This window comes from Pleurodeles waltl, chromosome 5 (assembly GCF_031143425.1).
Source record: "Pleurodeles waltl isolate 20211129_DDA chromosome 5, aPleWal1.hap1.20221129, whole genome shotgun sequence".
Taxonomy (NCBI): domain Eukaryota; kingdom Metazoa; phylum Chordata; class Amphibia; order Caudata; family Salamandridae; genus Pleurodeles; species Pleurodeles waltl.
The window spans coordinates 1,426,942,452-1,426,965,586 of NC_090444.1; the positions used below are offsets into that span (position 1 = coordinate 1,426,942,452).

Genomic DNA, 23,135 nt, shown 5'->3' on the forward strand with positions numbered 1-23,135 from the left:
ATTTGATCCATTTGCACCATTATTCTCGTTTTGCTCTTTGTCTTTTTTAACTTTATTTCTTGTCTGTTACCAAGGAGCAGTTACCACTGTCTTTGCAAGGGATTCAGCAATGGTGAGTTTGGTCTTTTGGCACCCTTCTAACATCACTTGCAGAATACTTGTCAAAATGCCTAATTTCTCAGGTTGAAATATAGGATGTGAGCACAATCTCTTCAAGGGAGGCATTACGGCCGCCTTCTATTTTGTAGGAGCTTTTTCAATTTTGATGAGGTTGATCATTATTTACTTTCTTTTTAATATCAAGAGTCACCAATCGTCCTGCTTCTTGGTCCACAGAAATGATGAGTGACCTCTGTTTCCTCTGAGACATTCTCGCCTTGGTTTCCTAGTTTGTTGAAATCCATAGAATACGGGGCCCGAATTGCAGCTAACATCATGGCTGATGATGAGGGCTCTGAGATTATGTCAAAGAAATATTCTTGAGGGTAAAATGCTGCACAGATTTCTTTGGGAGGGTCGTACTCTCCAAGTCTGGTGTGGTAGCTTTTATATTTGTAATATGTCCATATTAAATCAATACCCTTGGAGAATGTATTATTTCGTTATGAACTTCATGTATTATTGCATGTGTTTTAACGTAGTTTATTTCTCCAAATTTGTGTATTATGTCATCCTTAATGATGACAGATTGCTGTGTTCCCTGATTAATTAAAATAGGTTCATAGATCAAAGTTGCGCCCGGCCACGCTAAAACAAGGCTGGTGAGTGAGGTGGTCTTAAAACATCCACTAGTTTCCTTTTTCATCCATTCTTTCACAGGTACTCCCATATAATGTGAAAAATATTAATATGATTCAAGTTTATTTCTGTTAATTAAAAGCATTACATTAAGAACAATAAAATTAGGTATCACATTGTCAAAAACAAATATAAATTATTATTTTGAGTTAAAAAAAAAAAAAAAAACAAGACTGCAAAGTCTAGGATTAAGTGCCAATTGGCAAATGATTTTTAGGTGTACTTAAACAGCAATCGTAGCACTTTAGATACATTTGTAAAATGACAGGCCATGCAGGGGCCAGTCTGGCATAAGGCAGCCAAAAGTGGCTGTTATTCAATTGATCTTGCTAAAAATATATCAACACAGTTCAAAAAATGTATAAATCCTGTTACCACGAGTGGGTGGTCGCCTTGCAGGCATATAATCCTAGCCTAGTGACAAGTATGAATATTAAACAATTCAAGAGAATTACGTTTCATCATGTGCTCAGAATGTAAAGTGACAAGGTGCACAGAATGTGAGCCATTGTTTCTGGTTGTCTCTTACATAGCCTACATTTGAGCGTGGCAGGCTACTCAGCCTACTTTGGTAAGAAATCCAGGGAAGACAGGATCTCATAATCTTACTTTGTAATACGTCTGATAGGTATCAGCTAGAAATATTTGCAGACAAATGTAATCACTGTCCATGCATAGCTTATTTTTCTGAACGCTGATTTATATGCAATGTAAGGGTTCTGACGGCAGAGGGTTATTGCCCTTACCAGGAATTAAGTGACACAAGCATGTTGGTGGCACCATGTCCGTTTTGTGTTCCACAGGGATCTGTGTTGTGAACAGGCCTTTTTACCTGTTTCACAGGAGTGGTGCCTACTGGCCAACTCATGTAAAGTCTGAGGCTGTATACTTAACTCACCCTTAACCTGCACTCTGTATGTAGTGCTGGACAGTGCATGATATTTGTGTGTGTGTAATGGGATGTGTGTGCTGTGTATAGTACATAACATGGAAGTTTCTGGGTTCTATTTTGGAAAAACACATCTAGGAGGAGTTAGGACTGGTAATTACTGCAATCCCAAGAAAGGAAATATGTTTTGCTAACATTACTGAGGGCTAGTGCGAGAGCACACACTAACGAAAGGAGATCAGACCATGCTCCAGGAACCTTTATGAGGCATATTTCAGTACAGGCTGACAACCCAGTGTGATCCCCAACTACTCCCTTGGTCTGTGTTGTGGATTAATCACAACTGGAGCAACTACTGATGTGGCAGACTGTCCCTTTGACAAAGTGCAGTGCATAGAACTTTCAAAGAGTGGACACCCACAAACCAATTTTAAAGGATCAGACATTAAATTACATTTGTGTCTGGAGTTGAGGGTGTGATCATGAGACCCATAAGTTGTACAACAGCAATATTCATCAGCAGAAATAAGATCCCAAGACTCCTAGGTACTAGAACCAAAAGAGCCTGCAGCTCTCCCTGCTGGAGAAGGGGCCATCACCAATAATATCGAGATCACTTGCAATGAGCCTGGAGCACCCGCCTTCTGCCTGCCTGCCAAAAATAATGAAGTCTGTGGGGAGGAGGAAATCACCTGGAGTGAGCAAAGCCCAGCAGGAATTCCAGCAATGGGTTTCAGTGAGTGAAGTGAGATGCCTGGGCCCGCTGCTGGAGTGCGAGCTGCCTGCCCAAGCTTGATAAAGTCGGCAATCCCCACATCATCAGGAAGGGGGCTACTGTGAAGTGCTCCAAAGTCTGCACCCTACATGTGACCAGAAGGTGGGCCACCATGAAGTTATGGCCTTCACCTGTCTGTGTGCTAAAGTTGGAGAACCCTGCGTGATCAGATGGGGGGCCATGTGAAGTGCATCTGGGAAAGACTGCAAGAGGACACAGCCCTCCAAAGCTTACAAAGGAATGCCTCGGGCTCCCATGATTTCCAGCCTCCCTCTGGTTAGGTAGGAATATATTACTTACCCTGTAAGCATCTGTTCGTGACATGAAGTGATGTATATTCACATGCTTTGCATACTCCTGACATCTAGTGATGTGTGCAGGTTGTTTTTCTTCAAATAAGCCTTTCGAGCCACGAGGTAGAGTGACTCCCCCTCTTGGTGATAATGCGCAAGGGCATTGACTCCATTGTAAGTTTGTTTTGTCCGCAGGCAGCTGAGAATGCAGCATAAAGCAAGTGTAAGTAAAGAGATGTCCAAGCATATGATAAGGTAAAGAATTGCAACAACCACAGGTGTCCGGCGAGGAGAGTGGGCGCATGTGAATCTACAGAACTACATGCCAAGAACAGATGCATACAGGGTAAGTGACATAAGGCTTTAGACACACATGGTTTGCATAGACTGAAAAGGAGTGTCCTCCACAAGCAGTAGGTAACCTGTGGGTGTTGCAGTTGCTTGGAAAAGTGTCCGTAGTACTGCCTGATCTACATTAGCTTGTTGGCATGCTGGAACATCCACACAATAACGCTTAGTGAAAGTGTGTGGTGTAGACCATGTAGCTGCTTTACATAGATCAGCTATAGAGTTATTGTACAGGAAAGCTATGGAAACCCCTATTTTACGAGTAGAGTGTGCTCTAAGGGATGTAGATAAAGTCATTTTGTCTTTAACGTAACATGCCTGGGTGCATTTAACTATCCACCTAGCAATGTCTGATTTGGATATGGGCTTTCTTTTGTGGAAGGGAGAAAAAGCAAGAAAAAGTTGTTTGGTTTTGCGAAAGTTCTTAGTTCTGTCAGTGCAGTACATAAGAGCTTTCTTAACATCTAATGTATAGAGAACCTTTTTCATAACTGAGTCTGGGTGAGGAAAGAATACATGTAACTCCACTGATTAAGGTGGAAATGGGAGACCACCTTTGGAAGGAATTTTGGGTGTGTGCGAAGTACTACCCTATTCCTTGTGTAGTTGGTATAATTATTCTTCTAAGGTTAGTGCCTGGAGCTCACTGACAAGTCTGAGTGAAGTGATGGCAATCAGAAAGGCGACCCTTCCAAGATAGAAACTGGAGGGAGCCATTATTTAGTGATTCCATAAGTCCTGTTAGAACAATATTAAGATTCCATGCTGGTGCTGATGGAACGTGCATTGGAATCACTCTTAAGACCTTCCATAAATGTTTTGATGACTGGTATCTTAAACAAAGACAGGTGTTGTCTATTTTGCAGATAGGCAGCCACTGCAGCCAAATGTAAACGTATGGATGTGAATGCAAGACCAGAGCTGTAGATGCAGCAGGTAACAAACAATGTTTTGTATTGCAACATTAAATGGATTGAAACTGTTACTATGACAATAGCAGACACATCTTTTCCATTTCGCCTCATAGTATGTTGTAGCAGTAGGCTTGCAAGCTTCTTTAAGAATGGTTAGACATTCAGGTGGGAAATTGAGATAACCTCAGGAGCCAAATTGCTAGGGTGATTTCCTTGGAATTTGGGTGCCTGACTTATGCACGGGCCTGAGTGAGAAGGTCCGGTTTGAGGGGAAGCTTCTGTGAGGAACTACTGATAGTTCTAGTATTGCTGTGAAGCAGGGCTGTTGGGCCCATGTGGGAACCCATAGTATGAGTGTAAGTGATGTTTGCCTGAGCTTTCGAATCAGAAACAGAAGAAGAGGGAGAGACGGAAAAGCTTAGGCAACTACCCCTGACTAGTTCACCCATAGAACTTTGGCCTTGGATAGTGGTTGTGGGAACCTTGAGGCAAAGTTTGGGCATTTTGCATTGTCCACAGCTACAAACCGATCTGTTTGTGGAAATCCCCACTTATGGACTTTTTGCCACAGCCTGCTGAGATCATCAAAATCGTTGTCTGTTCCCAGAAGGCGTTCTACTAACAGATGAATGTTGTGATGTAGAGCCCCAGGCCAAATGGTCTGAGATAGGTGTGATAGCTGTAGAGAATGTGCACTCTCCCTGTTTTTGTAAAGTGTACATGGTTGTCATATTGCGCGTCACGACTAAAACAACCTTGCTGATCAGGTGAGGTGTGAACACTTTCAACACTAGGTGAACAGCCTGAAGCGCCGGGTAGTTGATGTGGAAACTCTGGTGCTGTGTGTCTTTGGACTGTGAGATTCTGTAAGTGATGTGTCTGTTGTCAGGATGATGTGGGGAACAGGGTTGAGGAAAGGCCACTTTAGGTGGAATGGCGAAAGGAGTCACGAGGACAAGGTGTCTGAAACGCACCCATAGATTTGGCAGTCTCATTATCCTTTTTCATTTTTGCTAGGGCCAAATTAACCTTGGGACTGAAAATATGTTCTCTGTCAAAGGGGACATTTAATAGACTTTGCTGGACTTCTGGCATAAAGCCAGATATTCGGAGCTAAGCATTGCGCTGCAGTAAGATACTAGTATTTATCCGCCTAGCAGCAGTATCTGCTGAATCTAACACACAACAGATAGAGGTGCTTGCCCTCTGAGACAAGCTCTTGCCCTTTCTTTTTGTGCTCCTGTTAGGGCACTGGAGGAGTTCCTCCATTTCGTCCTTATGGGCACGGTCATATTGTGCCAGTAAACTCACAGAATTAGCAATACGCCTATGATTGGCGGACTGTGCTGCTACTCTGTAACCAGAGGCATCAATTAGTTTGCTCTCTTTGCCAAGACGACGAGCATCATTGGCAGTTTGGGAATTAGCACGCTCACAAGTGTTGGTAACGACCAGTAAGCCGGGTGGAATTCGTCCCCTGATGTGAACAGGGTCAGATGGATAGGCTTTGTACTTTTTGTCGACCTGGGTGTGATGATCTTAGCTTGCACAGTGTCTTTGAAAATGTTCTCTGAATACAGTAGCATAACTTTAAGCATAGGGAGATATTGATTTGCCCAATGTGTTGTAGAGAGTCTCGAAAAGGAAATCCTCTTCCAGAGGCTCTTTATGTAATTGAATGTCATGGTATATTGCAGCCCATTTAACTAAGGTACTGGTATGAGGTGGAGTCATCTGGAGGAGACTAGCAGGGTATAAATCAGGATCAGCGTCATATGCTGTCCAGGGATCAGGAGGCAGTCCTTTGAGACAATGTTTATCATCCCTTGTCCCATGCCCACAAATAAATGTGTGTGGCAACCCTTGAGGTGTGATATCGAAGCGATCACTAGTAGTGGAGTGGAGAGGGACAAGGTAAAGTGTAGATTTGCCTCTGGAGGGCATTGAGTTTCTCCTGCAACTTATGGAGAATCGGCTCCACTGGAGAGGTGGGGTCAGATCTTGGAGCTGGTTTCGAAGGCTTCAGAGCCAAAATGGATTTGTGTTTTGGTGCCACAGATGGAGGTCGACATGGAAGGGCACTTTGACACTGAAGACGTTGGCATTGAGAGTTGCGGCTGATTTTTGGGCACTGAGCCCGAGGGCGGGGTGTACGCAATGATCTTTCAGTGCCAACCAAGGCCTGCTGGCAGTGCTGGCCCGGGAGCCTTGTGTTCAATCGGAACCAAATGTTTTTTAGGTGAAGGACAGGGGCTTCTTTGCTCATGACACTGACCCGGCAAAAGATCCTGCATCTTGAGGTCGATTTCAAGCTCTGAGTTGGAACTCTGAATGGAGAATGCCCCTTCCTCCACCGCAGAGGCTTTGGGGAGGTCTTTTTCCTCTTCCTCAACAACGTGGAGGATGAAGATGTCAGAAGTCTCTTCAATGTCTCTCTGTTGCATTTATAGTCGACGTGCCCAGTAGTCTCAGAGTCTTCTTAGACCAAAAGGACCCGCAGGCCTTGCATCCTCCTCCCTGTGTTCTGGAGAGAAACACAGGTTATAGACCTGGTGGAGATCGGTCCAGGGATATTTGGCATGGCAGCTCAGGTAGAAACAAAAAAGGCATCCATTCCATCTCCAGTAGGGCATTCTCTGGTGAAGTTGGAGGGGATGGAAAAGTAGGCCCCGAAGGGCCACTGACAAATCATGTCGATCCAACGAGTTTTCAGAAATTTGATAAGTAAGACGGTGTACATGCTCAAAAGCATTACCGACAAGGTAAAGGTGAAGGGCAAGCTGAAAGGGGCCCGAAATGGTCTTGACCCGGAATGCAGGCACGCATGTCCAAACCCAAGGGAGGAAAGAAAACAATATACAATGGAGTTGATGCCCATGCACATTATCACCAATAAGCAAGTTGTAAATGAAAAATAAGTCTGAGGACTTTAGTCCTTAAAGAACAAGTTACGTACCTTCAGTAACCCCTTATCTGGTAGTGATTCTATCTGGCTGCAGATTCCTTACCTTAGAATAACCCCAAGGAGTCATAACCCCATGGAGCCAGACTGGATATGGAATTTATTTTTTTGTGAGCAGTGCCCCTGCATGCCAGTAGGTGGCAGTGTTCAGCTCCGTGTGGTGTTGTCTGTGCTGGGAGTGATAGGCACAGTCTATTTAGGCAGAACCCCCGCACACTGATGTCCGTTTCGTGACTTTCCATGCAAGAAGCACAGAGCAACAAAGAACCCTGACCACTGGTACATGAAACTAGTCTCTCGCAAGGGAAACAGTCCATCACTGGAAAATGGGTGGGCTGGTAAATGTGGCCAGATAGTGTCTTTACCAGATAAGGTAACTTGTTCATCTGATAGATACTTTTAGTCACAGATTCTTCACCTTATAATAGGTGCCCATGCAATACCTCTCCAGAGGTGGGACTACGACAAGGATTAAACTAGTAAGTGTTGCAGGACCGAACGGCCAAAGTGTCTGTCTCTGCAGACTTGACTGTCCAGCCAGTAGTGTTTGGTAAACGTGTGAAGGGAAGACCATGTTATTGCCTGACAAATATCCAAGACAGGTACCCCTCGAGGTAATGCAGTGGTCCCAGCCTTGGCTCTGGTGAAATGAGCTCCTAAACCTTCAGGAAGTTGCATTTTGGTCAGTGTGTAGCAGATTTTGATGCAGCACATTATTCATAGTGAGATGGTCCGTTTCTGCACTGCCTAAACGTTTTTGGCTCTGATGTACCACACATAGAGTTGATTGTGCACACAGAACTCTTGCTCTTTTGGGGTCCTGTCGAGAGTATCTCCTCTTCTTCAGAGGGGTGACACATGGTGATGGACTGGTCTACATTAAAGGGAGTTCCCACCTACATTAGGAAGGAGACGTGAGAACTAAATTAAGATACCATTACAGCATTATAAAGTGTGCCGGTGGGAACATATTGGAGACCTTTCAAAAATCTATGTATAATAGGAGACTTGAACAAGGATGGCTGATCTGGCAACCGGAAGGAAGGCCGAGATGGCAGAAAGCCTTTCAAAGTGCTCAAAGAGAAGCCCTGCTCGACCAACGTGAGAATAAACAATAGAACCTAGGAAAGGGGTGCAGATAGAAGGTAAACTTGTCTGTCTGTACATCATGCTACCAACTTTCTCCAACGGCAGACATATATAGTTTTGGTGGAGGGATGCTTGGCTGCCAGGATAACATTAGAGCCTTCTGAAGGAAGGTTAAAAGCTGTCAACTGTTACCGCTCAATCTCCACCTCACGAAGGCAAAGAATTTTCAGGTTTGGGTAGTAAACTCTGCCCTGTTGCTGAGACAGAAGATTGTCCGGAAGTGGTACTCATGCTCAACAGCTCGGATACCAGACCCTCTGTGCTCAATACAGAGCTACAAAAATGACTTGGGTCTGGTCATTCTTGATCTTCTAGAGCACTCTGGGCAGGAGTGGTAATAGTGAAACACATACAGGAAGCCTGAGCTCACCTTGAGACGAAAAACATCTCTGAGTGAGAGTTGCCTTAGAAAGTCAAACGTGCAATATTACGTTCTCAACTGAGGCAAAAAGATCCAACCCTGCATGGCTCTCCCCATTCTTGGAAGAGACCTCGCGCCACCTCTGGATGGAGACTACATTCGTGATCCGCTAGGTATTGAGGACTGGGTTCATCCACCTGGTGTTAAGTGAGCCCACCAGATGTTGGGCTACCAGGGATATGCCCTGATGTTCCAGCCATGTCTAGAGGCACAGAGTCTCTTGACAAAGGTTCCACAACCCCACTCGCCGATTTGTTGCAATATCACATAGCGGTGGTCTTGTCCATAAACAGTTGAATCAACCTTCCCCTGAATGAAGGAAGAAAGGCCTTCAATGTCAGCTGGATCGCTTGGAGCTCCAACAGGTTAATGTGGAGACAGGATTCCGCCAGGGATCAGAGTCCTCTGATTTGCACCTCTCTCAGATGGCTGCCTCTGCCCAAACTTTATGCATTTGTCACTACAGTCAACTCTGGTTGGGGAAAGGAGTCTTACACTGACCCAATTGTGGTTCGGCAGCCACCACAGCAGGTCTTTTGTAGTTCCCTCTGAGATCTTGACCATGTCTGAGAGAAACCCCTAATGCTGTGTCAACTGGAACTTCAGGTGCCACTGCAGAGCCCTCATATGCCAGCGGGCATGTGTCACAAGAAGAATGCAGGAGGACATGAGGCCCAACAGCCTCAGAGTTAGTCTCACCAAAATCCAGGATAGAGGCTGAAACATCCGTATCATATCCTCAATATCATGGATTCGCCACTCTGGAGGAAAGGCCCAAAAGTGCACTGTGTCCAGAAGAGCTCTGATAAAAGGGAGTGACTGAGAGGGAGTCAGGTGTGACTTCAGCACGTTGATAGTGAACTCCAGATAATGCAGAAGTTTGCCACAGTCTGAAGGTGGAGATGCCTGGGGCAACCCCTCTTTCAACAGCCAATCATCGAGGTAGGGAAAGACTGGAATACCTGCCCTTCGCAGATGAGCTGCAACTACTGCCATCACTTTCATGAAGATCCAAAGGGTGCTGGTAAGGTCAAAGGGGAGCACATCAAACTGAAAGTTCTCTTGACCTATCTTGAACTGCAGGTAATGCCTAGGGCAGGCAGGACAATGAAGTGAAAATAAGTGTCCTGTAAGTCCAGTGATACCATCCAGTCTCCTGGGCCCAGGGCAGAAAGGACTTGCACTAGCATGAGCATTTCTAATTTTTCCTTTCTCAGGAGGAGATTGAGAAAGTACAGACTAACATAGGATGAAGTCCTCCGTCTTTCTTGGGCACCAGAAAGAAGCATGAATTGTAACCACAACCTACTTCTGATACCGGCACCTTCTCTATAGCTCCCTTGGCCAAGAAAGCAAACTCTTCCTGACGAAGCAACAAGAGGTGGTCCTCAGTCATTTTCTCTTAAGTAGGTGGCATTGGTGGAAGGACAGTCACAAAGGGGAGGGAGTAGCCTCTTTGGACTAGCTGCGAAACCCAACGGTCGGATGTTATTGAACTCTAGTGGTGCAGGTGATGCTGTCTCCTGCCCCTATTGGATGCCCATGATGGTCTGAGGGTATACCAGAAACCTCCATAGGGTTTGGAGGCTGTGGCTGCTGGAGGGTGGTGGTGGACTTGCTCGACCTCTGGCTGCCGGTCTCACCTGGTCTGTGGCAACAAAGTCCTCTGCCACAAAAGGATTGTGTGGTTTGCTGGCCTTGTCGCTGGGCCTGTTATGACGTGGTTGGAAGCCCCTCCTGTGGCCGCGAAAGTGTCGGATGGCAGAATGGGATTGGCAAGAGGCCATGGAAAGGCCCAAGGAACTGGCCAGAGCTCCGTTGCCCTTGAAGGCTCGACCACAGACTCCACCTTCTCTCCAAACGACCGAGAGTCATGAACAAGGCTTAGACATCCCCAAAAAGCCAGTGGTTCTTACCCAGGCATGACACCTAAGGGCCAGCGACAGTTAAATCATTCTTCCAAGCATGTTGGTCAGATACAGTCCACACTGTATGCTGAATGTGGCTGCGTACCTCCCATCGGCCATGGCTTGAGAGAGTATGGCTCAAGCCTCCTCCGAGAGCACGAGCAGCTGAAGGTGTCCAATTTTTTGGATTTCCTGCCCGGTGGAGTGGTAGGGAATGCACCAGGGTAAAATTGGAGGTGGAGGTTTGGCCACCAAGATCTCTGGGATGGGGTACTGGATGCTAAAATTGGGGTCCCCGGGGCAGAGCAATCGCAGCAGGCAATTGTCTTAAGCATAGGAGCCCCTGTACAGGGCTTTGTCCAGGCCATGAGTAGTAAGGCCTTCACTCATCAGTAAGGGCTTCAATGAATGGGAGTAATGGTTCAGTAGGCGCAACTCCTGACTGAAGCATCTCCATCAAGATGTTCGTCTTGACTGCCACTGAGAGTAGCATGAGGTCAAGGACCTCAGCCGCCCTCTGTGCCATCACTGAGAATGAGGCACCCTCCTCTGTAGCTAGGGTAGGGGGAGAAACCAGGCCAGTGGCTGGAGAGGTGTCCAGTCCACTGGCATCCGCCAGATCCCGTAGCAGTTGTTCTCCAGATCTTCTAACTGGTATCAAAAAGGGACTGCAGGCCACTCCTATTTGTCTCCCAATCCAGGGCTGTCCTACGACTAAGGCATTGGCTCTGTCTTGGACAGCCTTCAACAACCCCGTCACCTGCTTGTTGGCACCAAAGCCGGTGTCGGACAACACTCGTCTGGATCAGTTTTGGAGTCAGGTATAACAATGGGTATGGTGCCGCCGTAAAGCATTAGCAGTGCTGGGGGTTTCGGCACTGGAGCTGTTGCAGGGAAAAGTCGAGATAGTTTAATTAACACCACTCTGGATCCATCCACAGATCCAAGGGGCCGAACTGGCGACAGAGGGTGGTGGGGCAAACCCACAGGCAAAAGACCAGTAGGGGCCCATTCTGAGCCCACAGGTCCCAAAGGCGCTCAAGCGGGGATGGGCCACCTAAAAACAAGGTTCATGGCCTCATAAAATTCACGTAACTGGGCAGGGGTAGCTTTGACTCTGGGAAACTCTGAGATGCGCAGAGACGGGACAGTCACAGGCTCCACCACAGAGCTAGGCCTCGAGTGCTGGTGCTCCCTCATCTCGTCAGATAAATTTGATGGTCATGGTGAAGAAGAAGATCTCTTCAACTTCTTGCTCTTCTTGTACCTGTGGGATTTATCCTACTTCCCAGATGACCTAGACTGCAACGACAAGTGCCTGGAGTGGCTCCACAACCAGTCTCAGGACATTCCTCTCGACTGGGATCGTGAGCGTCGACTGGAGAGGAACTTGACTGACCACTACCTCAAGGCCTTGGGATGCATGACGTGACAACTGACACAGGTCTTGGTGTCGTGGATGTGCTCCCAGCACAAGGGGCACACCAAATGTTGGTGACATGCACCACATGTTGAAACAAGCTCTCCTAACTGACATCCTCAACGAACGAAGGGGACAAGTCTTGAAAAACAATCTCAACAGAAATTTAAAAAGCGCTCAGTCAAAAAAGACTTGGGTAGCTCTTCTCTAGATTTGCGCTGACTGGTGCGGAAAGAAAATAAATTACGCTGGGGTAGTGCGATACATGCACCGCACACGTCACTTCTGGCACGTACAACGGCACAAGGAGCTCAAAGGTGGCATGTAGGCGTACTGCTCACAATACAATTCTGGATCCAGAGTGATGCCTAGAGATTATTCTGAGGCTAGGAATTTGCGGCTGCAAGCCGCTTTCATATAGAATGGTGAGTGACATGATGGGCACCAGTACAAACAATACAAAATACCTGACACACAAACACTGCACTCTTAGCCTGTTGAGAATGACCCTCTTTCACCGCTGCATTACTCTACCCTTCTGATTCCCAGGTGTCTCTCCTGCATGGTTTGTCAGGTACTCCTGTTCCCCACCTCACCTTCAGCAGGACACCAGATCCCAGCAAAAACACAGCCTCTGTTGTCAACCCCACAGCATGAATTCTGCAGGGTCTCCAGGGCACATAGGCTGTATCAGTCTACCAATTGTTTAGTGGGGGGGAGCACCACCAGCACAGGAAGCAGACAGATGAAATAGTCTCTGTGGACATCAATGCAACGTGGTCAACATTGTATTCTGCTGTCACTGTTCACATCTTCCCCTTATTGCAGCCTCTTGCGCTACTCTACTTGTGAATTTCTGGGATCCATTCTGCCACAACTTGCTGGTCCCAGATACACAACCTGCAGAGTATATTCAGAATCTGAAGTACTTAATGCGGCCACAGAAAAGGATATACATGCATGGCTGTTAAGTATGAATATATGCATTATGGACAGTTACAATGTGTGACTCCTGTTATTTGGGCTCCTCTCAGTGCATATAGTAAGCATTCCACCAGTGATCACCTTCCACCAGCAGCCATGCTCACCTCAAACTCTATGCTCTATTTTGATTTCCAATGCCATCCCAAGGGTGGATCTGCAAAGCCTTAATACTGGCTAACGACGAGTTAAATTCATTTTTGAAATCACAGTTGAGAATAATTTGGTCCAAATAAGTGTGACTAAGTGTGACACATAATTTCCCTTAACTAAAATTTGAAGTTTGTCAATCAGCGCACATCTCAAACCTTTTGATACAAACCACAAGTTAACATTTGTGGAGAACACTTTAGACCACAGAGCCCGAGGTTTGTTTATTTGAGCTGAGAGATATATCAATAAATAGCACTCATAAAGTACTAGTTTTAATACATTCAAGTTGCTGAGCTTTACCTATCTATGTGTTTTGAGGAAAGACAATATATATTAGTTACTAAAGGTAAGGAAGGTTTCTTCATTTTAGGATACTTGTCCTTTGTAGTATTTATCTTTGAAAGACTCACCTCAGAATAACTCTGTGTTATCTAAAGAAGTTAGACAATTACACTGGAAGATCTGGAGATTTTGTTAACTAGCATTTATTTTGCAATATTTTATTAAATATTTTTCCCCAACAGCACAGTGAGAAGGTAGAGTATGGTTCTGTGGAGAACCAGAAAAAGCATAAATGTCCACATTTAATGGTTTACCTTTCTCATATACCCAGTATCCACAGGTAGGATATCACCCAATAACACAAAAAAGTTACCCATTATGATGTATAAGCTCCCAGTTTGTGTGTTTTGTGTATTACCTGATTTTTGCAATTGTTAGGTTGTAGATCTGAATGTACTGTATTATTTCATCTAGGAGACGATCAGTCATGGAATCAAAATCAGCAAATGTGTCATTCTGCAGAAAGGCAAAGAAAGGATAGTCATAATTAGTATTTAAACACATTGTGGACGATTCTACTAAAAGTAGCATCAGTTTTCTATTTTGGAGTAAACTCTCTTTTTGAAGTATTTAAGTGTCCTGAACAAACGTTTTGTTTAATATAGTTAAAAATGTATTTACACTATTAAACATGCCTTAAACTGCAATACTTAAGTTGATCAACAACAGCACATGATTAAATGTGTTGTTTTAAATAGCAAATAAAACATCTGAATTTGGAAAATAGAACGTTAGGCATTAGTCACACTATTCACATTCAGTACAACACTTACCTCCACTGCATTCTACAAAACATTTTCTATCAATTATATATGAAAAAGTCGCTATAAACTGTGCTTCAAGAAAAAGCTACTTAACTTTGTAACCACGTTTCTGAAGGATACGTAATGTTGTAATCTTCCTGCAGATTACTAACTTTAAGAATAGTCAAGGACGGTCCAAAAAATCTTCCCTATCAACAGCTCTCCAGATGGTTACATGCGGTTTCACAAAAAGACAACACTGGGAATAACATGCACCAAACCGTGCACTGCATCAATCCTCTTTTCTTGCACCTCGCTTAATTCAATCCAGTGCTCTCTCTTGGTGCTTCACCAATTAAAATTCCTCAGCTCTGAGATCGACTAGGTCAAATGATTCCCCTGAAGGTTTTAGGGTTCAAACTGAATCTTGAGTGCCACAACTGGATACATCCATCAGATCCTGCATGTGGTGTCTTGGCACTGATCATGATTCCACAGAATTTGATTCAGGTTCCCCGAGGCATACGAATGCCATCGGAGAGTAGTAGGCCAAGTAAGTTCTGGCCAAGTCCCTCAGGGACAAGCCAAAGTAGATCCCCTCCCCCCCCTACACAGATATGTAGTATGGTTGGGAACTATGTCCCAAGTGGGTTTCTCTCCATAAAACAAAAAAGTCCCACAGGAAGAGAATTCCATTTCTTACTGAAGTAAGTGATCACATAACAGACTGTTTAGAGTCACAGAGACGATGCCGATAAATAATCAGCAGGAAGATTTTTCCATCGGAACATAAAATCTCAATGCAGTTATGTGCATACAAACGTCTACCTTAGATGGATTAGTGATCTCTTCAACTACACAATATATCTATATACTATAAATATGCTGGCAGTACAATTCTTAAAATGCTGGTTAACCTAGACTCTCCAATATAAGCTTTTTTATTTTATCACATGTTCTTATTGAAGCCCTAAGAGGAAGTAAATGGGCTGAAAAATGTGTATGAGAAAATAATGGCTCAGGGCCTAACTTAGAGAAGGGTAGTAACTGTAGCTATAACACATTTTATAACACATTTTATTGCTTTTGTGATTAATCAACATAAACAATGCAAACTTCGAGCTCAAGCAAGGGGACCACAACGTAAATTTCGAGCAGTATGGATACGCTGCATGGAGTCATACACAACAATACTAAGGGCAGCTGTTACGGCCATTAACACGGAAATAGTAAACGTCATTGTAAATGGGCATACCCCTTAACAGTTGGGACTTTTCAATCCATACGCAGCAGATTCGGTTGAATGTCTGTGGGATGCTCCTCGTCTTCTAAACCAGTTTTTCGAGAGTTGCACATGAGTGCATGCTGAGAATCCACTCTTGTGGGGATGTGGACTGCTCATCTCTCCAGTGTGTAGCGAGAACCCTCTTGGTCAACATAGTTTTAAAAATTTTGAGCAAACATGTAGGCTTGTGCATTACCTCAAACACTGCTTTTCAGTGAAAGGCAGATGGACAAAGAAATGTGCAGAGCAAGGTACAGCAACTATTTTTGTTCCTCTGTTTCCACATGCACATTCACCAACTGTGCAAGTAGAGCAAGGGAAACTAGAACAGGGGCACGGGCCTCCTCTGGCTCCCCTCCACGAACGCCACTGTTCACTAAGCCTCTTCGGTGGACATCAACCCAGTCAAGGTCTACGTCAAGGAAGTTGGTTTGGGCAAGCCTATTATAGCAATTATAATAGCTGTAGCAAAGATGTGAATGTCTAACCAAAGCTATGTGAACACAACACTTCAGCCAGAGTAATGAAAACACAACACTTAAATACTGTACTAGCTCAAACATGTATAAATATATTTACAATATAAATGGGAATTCAAACCTCTTCAAGTAATAAAATCAATTGGGATAAGACTGGACTACGTCCTTTGTATAGAGGCACTACAATTGCAACTGTAGGTAATTATAGGTTTTAATGGCTAACAACCAATTTATAATATATGGGCATCTTGCGTAACAGATGCCTGGACTACCTACAGTTGCTGAAAACAGACACACAATTTTGCTCAGTGGTCGTCGCTATGACTGCCTCCACAGGAGTGAGTACAAGTGGTCAAAATGTTGCTTGTCCTTAGGTAGAATAACCTATTAGATATGCTACCCATCCCAACTCCAATGCCAGTCCTGAACACAATTAAATCCCTCAAAGCAGGCTGCCATCGAAGGGGCACGCCAGGTCCTATTCTGTTTGAGACACATCCGCAACACTGCCCCTCACTTTCCAAGAAATAGTAGACTCATGGATCTTGTCCACCAAACAACTGAAGGGGCATGCACACATAAACAGTGGGGCACCTATCTGATAATACACCACTGGCGATCAGAGTCAGGACAACCAGTTGGCAGACCTGGGCTTTAAGAGGTATATTCAACCTAGATGATCTGATATATAGAAATAAACTACTTAGCCCTTTTGATTATCTGCATTAATGCTTTTGCTTGATATATTTACAATGTGTTGGAATTCTGTCAGTTGAGGTATTGTTTAACTCACAAAATTCAACCTACACCCTTTCTACTCCCGAGATCTCCAATATCTTCCTAAATGACATGTCGTAAAGGTGTGATGTTGGAGATGTACAAAACTCTGCACGCTCAGCAGCAGTAATATCTGGAAACCAGAAATGTCTGGCAACATCTACTAGGAGTTGACTACACACAATAAGACTGGGATTCACCTCTTGATTTAAACGATAGAGAGCCATGAGAAGTCCACTAGAAACGCTTATATTTCTAGGTTCTGCACTACTGGTCCCCTTCTAAGTTGTTCAAGACACAATTAACTGTAACTGATCTATCCTGAAGATGCAACGTTCCTGATTGCGACCTGCTGCACATATTGTGGTCCTGTCCTCGAGTGTCTGGTTACCGGCAGAGATTATGGCTTTTGCTATGTAATATCAGTGACTGTTCGATCCGACCCTCAGTGAAGCTGGCCATGTTGCATGATTCCTCAGACAACACTACATCACGATTGTGGAAATAGAAGTCTACAACACTGTCCACTGCTAAAATATGCAACCTCAGGCACTGGTAGTCATCTGAGATGCAACGGCAAGATCAATGGACACAACAATGTATCTGTCTTTCAGCACGATTGCATCCTGTACAAGATGCAGGATCAGTCTGTACTGCTCAACAGAATCTGGCACCACTTTCTAGATAATTGTAATCTGCTTCCTCCTGAAATCGTACCCTTACTTTAGACACATTCTAACACATACCACCTTCTGGCACAGTAAAACATTATACACCATTGTTCTTGCAAGTGGCACCAGCACACATGGCATGCCCCCTGTGGGGTGAAACGAGGTTGTTGTGGATCCACATGTACCAGCAAGTATTTCACTGGGCAAGGCATTGTTTTTTTTATCCTACACACCCAGTACTCTGTGGCCTTCTTCACTTCTTCCCAGTCCACCTACCAGCTGTCATCTGCTATTCAAACATAACTATATCCATGATATTAGGAATGTCTTGATTAGTCTTTATTTGACATACTTTTTTGTTGTAGTCTATTATTCCCTTTTCCCTCTTTTCCGTATATTAGTCTCACCTTTTCCATCACTGCCCCCCCACCCGATCTGCGTTTTACAATATAGTGGTTTTCTCATCCTGGAGCTCATGCATTGTGAGGTGATACGAGATGTGCTGTGAGGTAGCAGTATAATGTCTAATTCTTATTTTTATTTGAAATTACCAATAAATGTTCCGAATGTTTCACCTTTAAAGAGTGTCAGAGTTACAATAATTAGTTTTGTCTGGCTGGTACACCTTGTATTGTTCTGCTCCTTATTCTACTACTGGCGGTTTACAGGTCTGTATTGTTACGACACTAGGACATTTAAAAAAACGGATCCACAAGACGAATGCATTTTTTTAAACACATTTTCCTTGTAAAGGATTCAACAGAGGCCTGAAAGCGGTTGTGGACGAAACGTTCCGGCTGGCACTGAACATAGGTCTATCTCCTGGACATCTAATAAACATTTTTTGTCAGTATTGCTGCTCTGCTTATCACAAGAAATAAGCTGACCGGGATGGCAGGCATTCGGTCAGTAATAACACATCGCTACTGCAGTAATGTTGGTCATCCTTTTTAGGTCTTACCTGAGATAGTGCAAGAGCTGTCACTGACAATTCTGTTTACATACAGGGGGCTTAGGGTCTGCCTACTGCTTACCATTGGTTGAATTCAACATCACTAACTTCCTTGCTTCTCTTTCATCACACTGTGCTGGCTTCACTTTCCCTTTGTGTTTTGTCCCTTTCCTGGAGGATGACCCAAGTACTGTTTCCCTGACCAGTGCTTTTCCACGGCTCCTGCTTTCAAGAGCTACCTTTCTCTTTTAGTTGTCACACTCAATAACAGTGCATATTTTTGTGGGATGTCTCCTTCCCCCTTTTGCACTGTTGCTTCCCCCTGCCCATCCCACTGCTTGAACATTCCTGCATTGTTTTTGCTTGCCCAGTTCTACCCGCTTCCCTCCAGTACTGTTGTATACTTTGCACGGTGTCCCACCCTATCCCTCACCCATTGCTGCTTGCTCCTCCATTCGTTCCTCCTCCTCCTGGATTGTTGCTTGCTTGCCTGTTTATCCTGTTTCTTCTGGTTCCCATCACCCATGGTGTTCTAGCCTCTCCAGTCCCTTTTGATTGTTGCTTGTCTGCCCTGTCCCTCCTATGCCCACACACATTTCTGCTTGTCTACCCCATGCCTCCCACCTCACTGGCATTGTTTTTCTTGTCTTGTCCCTCCTGCATTTTTTTCCTTCCTCCGTTCTTCCTGCCACCCTCCCATGTTGCTGTCACTTGCCTCGTCCTACCCACAATGTTGTCAGTTGCTCTGTCCATTCTCCCCCATACCACGTTTTTTTTGCGTAGCCCACCCCTTATGGCCCCTACTGTATCGTTGTTGCTTGCACCATTTCACTCACCCACTGCTGCACTGTTGCTTGCTCCATCCCTCCCACCCCATTGCCGGTTAGTTGCTGCCCTCTCCTGTGTTGTTGCTTGCCCTTGCCAACCCTGTCAGAAAAAAAAGTGCTGTGATGCATCCAGCACTGGCTGATTGTAGAGATTTTTTCCTAACTGTGAGGAAACGTGGATTATTATAAGGTGTGGCTGTGCAACCTCATTGTGTGATAATGACATAAACCACTACCAGGTCCAGTCCAGTTCATCTAAAAAAACATAACTCAGGCCAAGGTAGCTGAGGCTCAGAGCAGTCCGGCTTTATCAGAGGAAGAAGTGTAAACTATTAAGAAGTGCCAAACAGTGGAATTAGAAGAAAACAGAACACAATAAAAATACAACACCAATTTATAAAAACAAGCTGTATTTTTGTCTTTAAATAGACATCACAATGAAAAAAATGCACTGGAGATACAAATTTTCAACTGAACAATAAACCACTGATTTCACTAAATGTATAATGAATAATTTTCTGTAATAAGAGCTACCTACATTCAGTGAAAATCATCCAAAGCTACCAACATTAGTGTTGAATTGTGACCACATCAAATAAGATTATATTAGTGGCCACCCATTGCAAGATCAACAGCACTGGTCAACCTCGTGCATCATGGGTAATACATACCAGCCCTAGCTGCAATGACCCTGGCACCAAGGATATAATATTAATAATATGTTTCCTCACCACCACATGATTTATCACTCAAATCAGCTTTAAATATATTTTGAAAGTTCAACCATTTCTCTCCAAACATCAACTTACGAACTATGAAAATATAAAAAAAATTGAATCACATACACCATAAACATTTTTCAGTTTGTGAATACATATGTTAATTCAGCCAAGCAAAAGATTCTAATTTAGAAGACTGAGCTGCACACACAAGAGGTACTACTTACAAGCAACAAATAGCTTAAGAGCTACTTGTTGGAGAAGTCTGCGATGGCCGGTCTGCCACAGAAGTCAATAGCAAGGGATACTGGATGCTGATGTTGTTCAAGGATACTAAACCAGCATCCGGGTCCTTTCTGTGGCCACCCCTTAGTACTTGACCACAGGAATATGGCTTTGGTCTTGGGGTGGATTTCTCAGTCTGGGTAAATTCAAGCACAAACCCAGCTGCCACTGGTCTGCTGGTCTCCAGTTACAGCAAAACCAGCAGTTCCCTTAACTTGTAATATCTTCTCTGCTGGTAACTAAACTGCACTCTAACGACTCTCCTGGGTCCAGCAGACTTGGGTGCACCTTTTGAGGGTCTATATTTGGCCTCTCAGGCTGCACCTCCGCATCCAGCGCCGATCAGGCTTTTTTGGCACTCGGATGTCAAGGGTGCAGGCTTCTCCGCTTTTATGGCCCTATGGCTGTTACAGGGAGTCAGCTAACTGACTCTTTGAGCCATCTTCTCTCTCTGAGGTTTGTGGGCAACCTTTCAATGAGTGGGGAACCACAGTCCACTCCTTTGCTAGTTCAGGGTGCAGCAGGTGCAGTCTTTGGTGCAGCCTCTCTTTGCTGGATCCAAGGAACAGCAGGTTAGTCCTTCTTCGGTCCTCTTCCTAGTACAGACGTAATCTGAGGTCTGGGTACTTCTATGACCACTACAAGGCTAGGGGGATGTGAAAACTACCTAGACTATGGGTTACCAAGTCCACTCTCGACTGATGACTTCCTGCGAAGTTTGGCATGTAGCCAGCCTAGGATGCACTATTCTGTCCAATCCCAACATCACAGAACCCTTCTCTTGGCGTGTGGAGCTCCAGAGCCCAACGCAAAGGTGAGGTGTGACTACATGGAGGCTGTACTTCACTTGAAAACCGGTTTGCCAACTGCTTTTCCCTCTCTCCCCAAAATGCCAGCCTGTCTGCTAAAACAAAAGGCATCCCCTTCCATCTTCCCTTCAAAGGCGGCTTTCCTTTGAAGCACGCCTTTTGGGCTCACACCCACTTTGGCTATCCTGCTAGAGGAGGAGGTTACACCTCTTCCCTCTGCAGGTCCTTTGTACCTCTTCCTGAGAGTCCTTTTTACGTCTCCCCAGGAAGGCATCAGCTTGTGAGCATAATCAGATACTGGAAACTCTGGGCAATAAAGTGGCAACTTTCTAAAGTTGCCATTTGTACAAAACCTCCTTAAATTCAACTAGAGCAACACGTCGAGTTTAGTGCAATTATTAGTTTGATACCATATTTAGTATTCCTGTTTGGAAGTTAGCACTGCCGGTTTGACAGTGTGTAATACCATACTCGCCAATGGGGCTACTGGCCATTCCACAGTAAAAACGACAATGCAGGTTTTTACTGACAGGATATGCAAAGTTGATAAAACATTTTCTTTTTAATATAATGCACCTTACCTTTAGGGTACGTGTGCCTGCCTGAAATGTGACTTACTTTATACATATTTTTTCTTAAAGTAAGGTTTAGCAGTCGCAGCTCGCAGGGGTTACACGGGAGTCAGGCGGGGCGGTGAGCTGGAAGTGCATTGTGGGATGTGTGTGTTTTTTAGGGGGGGGGAGAAGGGGTTAGTGGAGAGTGAGGTAAGATTAAAAAATGTTTTACAAAACAAAAAAAACTTACCTCTGCGCTGCCGATCCTCATCTTCTCAGCAGCAGGCAGGCCCAGGCTCCCAGGCAGCCCTGCGGCCAATCCTGTTGCTGCTTAAAGGGTGGGAGGTGTGTGTGTTTGTGGGGGGGTAGGGAGTTAGTTGGGCTGATGCGCCACCATTGAAATTTAGACTTTGCCTTTCATTTAAAAGGCAAAATCAAGTTAGCAGTTTAAATACCACTTTTCCAGTCTGCAATGGCATACGGGAAGTCATCTTTGCTTTGTCACACTTGTGGTCACGTAACTAGTGCTGCCGCCCAATAGGGACACAACTAACAGGTACTATGTACCCCTGGTAGCATATACTAGAGACCTATATTTAAGTTAACATATGTGAATTGTATGTAAATCAAATAGACATATATGTTTAAGGATTAGAGCACTGGCACTGAGGCCCGTTTGGCAGAGCACTGGCACTGAGGCCCGTTTGGCAGAGCTCAGCGCACCCCAGAGTCAATAAACCAGCAGCATCAGTCTAAATGTTTGGAGGTGATCATACAAAAGAGGCATTTCCTTAACTTAACTTTCAGCCATGCTGCACAGCAGTCACATTCCTTTACAACATGGCTCAAAGCCATTAGCAAAGCCGAGAGCTCTCTAGTAGCCGCAGCCTATTAGTTTTGCTAATGCTTGTTAAACTCGTTGAGGGCTGTTTAACCTTTAGGAAAAAAGAAATCCCCGGACATGAACACAATAAGTTCTTTCTTAACTCTTTTACAGTGATGGGATTTGACAACCAAAATGGGAGCCTTAATATTCTTGATGCCATTTTACTCACAAATCACATTCACCGTTGCATGGTACTTTCAGAAACACTCATCATTTGTTTGTGCATTAAATCAAACTGTCATTGCCTCACTGTTTGCTTGTAAACATAATGTGATTTCAGTTAGTGCCCAACATGCATTTTATTGTATCCTGCTCAACTAGTTCATGTGTACTGCTAAAAGCACTGGGTGGAGCAAGTTTAGCTACAAGCCTTTGCATAACCCAGGCTCAAATAATCAATTAGTCTGCATTTTAATGAACTTATTCACATTTATGTCATATTGGGTGATTGTTATATAAACTGAAAGTACTATTTTATGAGTCAATGGTTCTGGCATTTCGGTAATATGGTGAGTGAAATATTTAAAAACGATTTAGTACGCTATTACATGCTGACTAAATTTTCCGTGATAAACAAACTTACAGTTTTGTGTTTTGGTGGGAAAATGACAGCTAATTGAGAAGACAGAATAAGCTGTATGCTGCATGCTATTATGATCGGATTGTGGACTGAAGACAAAAGTGCGCCAGGGGTGCATGCTCGGCAGGAAGCTGAGTGTGAAGGGAGGCGCGGTATATTTCACGGCCCTCGCAACCTTTCCCACTGTATTTCTCTCCATTTCCCGCCCAAATGTGT

General features: G+C 44.5%; 1 protein-coding gene across 6 annotated transcripts in view; it reads right to left on the minus strand.

The window, feature by feature from the left end:
• Nucleotides 1–23,135, minus strand: part of FAM135A (family with sequence similarity 135 member A) — an 863,965-nt gene that overhangs the window by 211,832 nt on the left and 628,998 nt on the right. For 4 of the 6 annotated variants that reach the window (XM_069235714.1, XM_069235715.1, XM_069235716.1 and 1 more), the window contains one exon: nt 13,711–13,808. The exons of the other annotated variants lie outside the window; for them this stretch is intronic. In XM_069235714.1, coding sequence (XP_069091815.1) covers nt 13,711–13,808 — 98 coding nt within the window. The remainder of the gene's footprint in view (nt 1–13,710; nt 13,809–23,135) is intronic. 6 annotated transcript variants of the gene reach the window in all.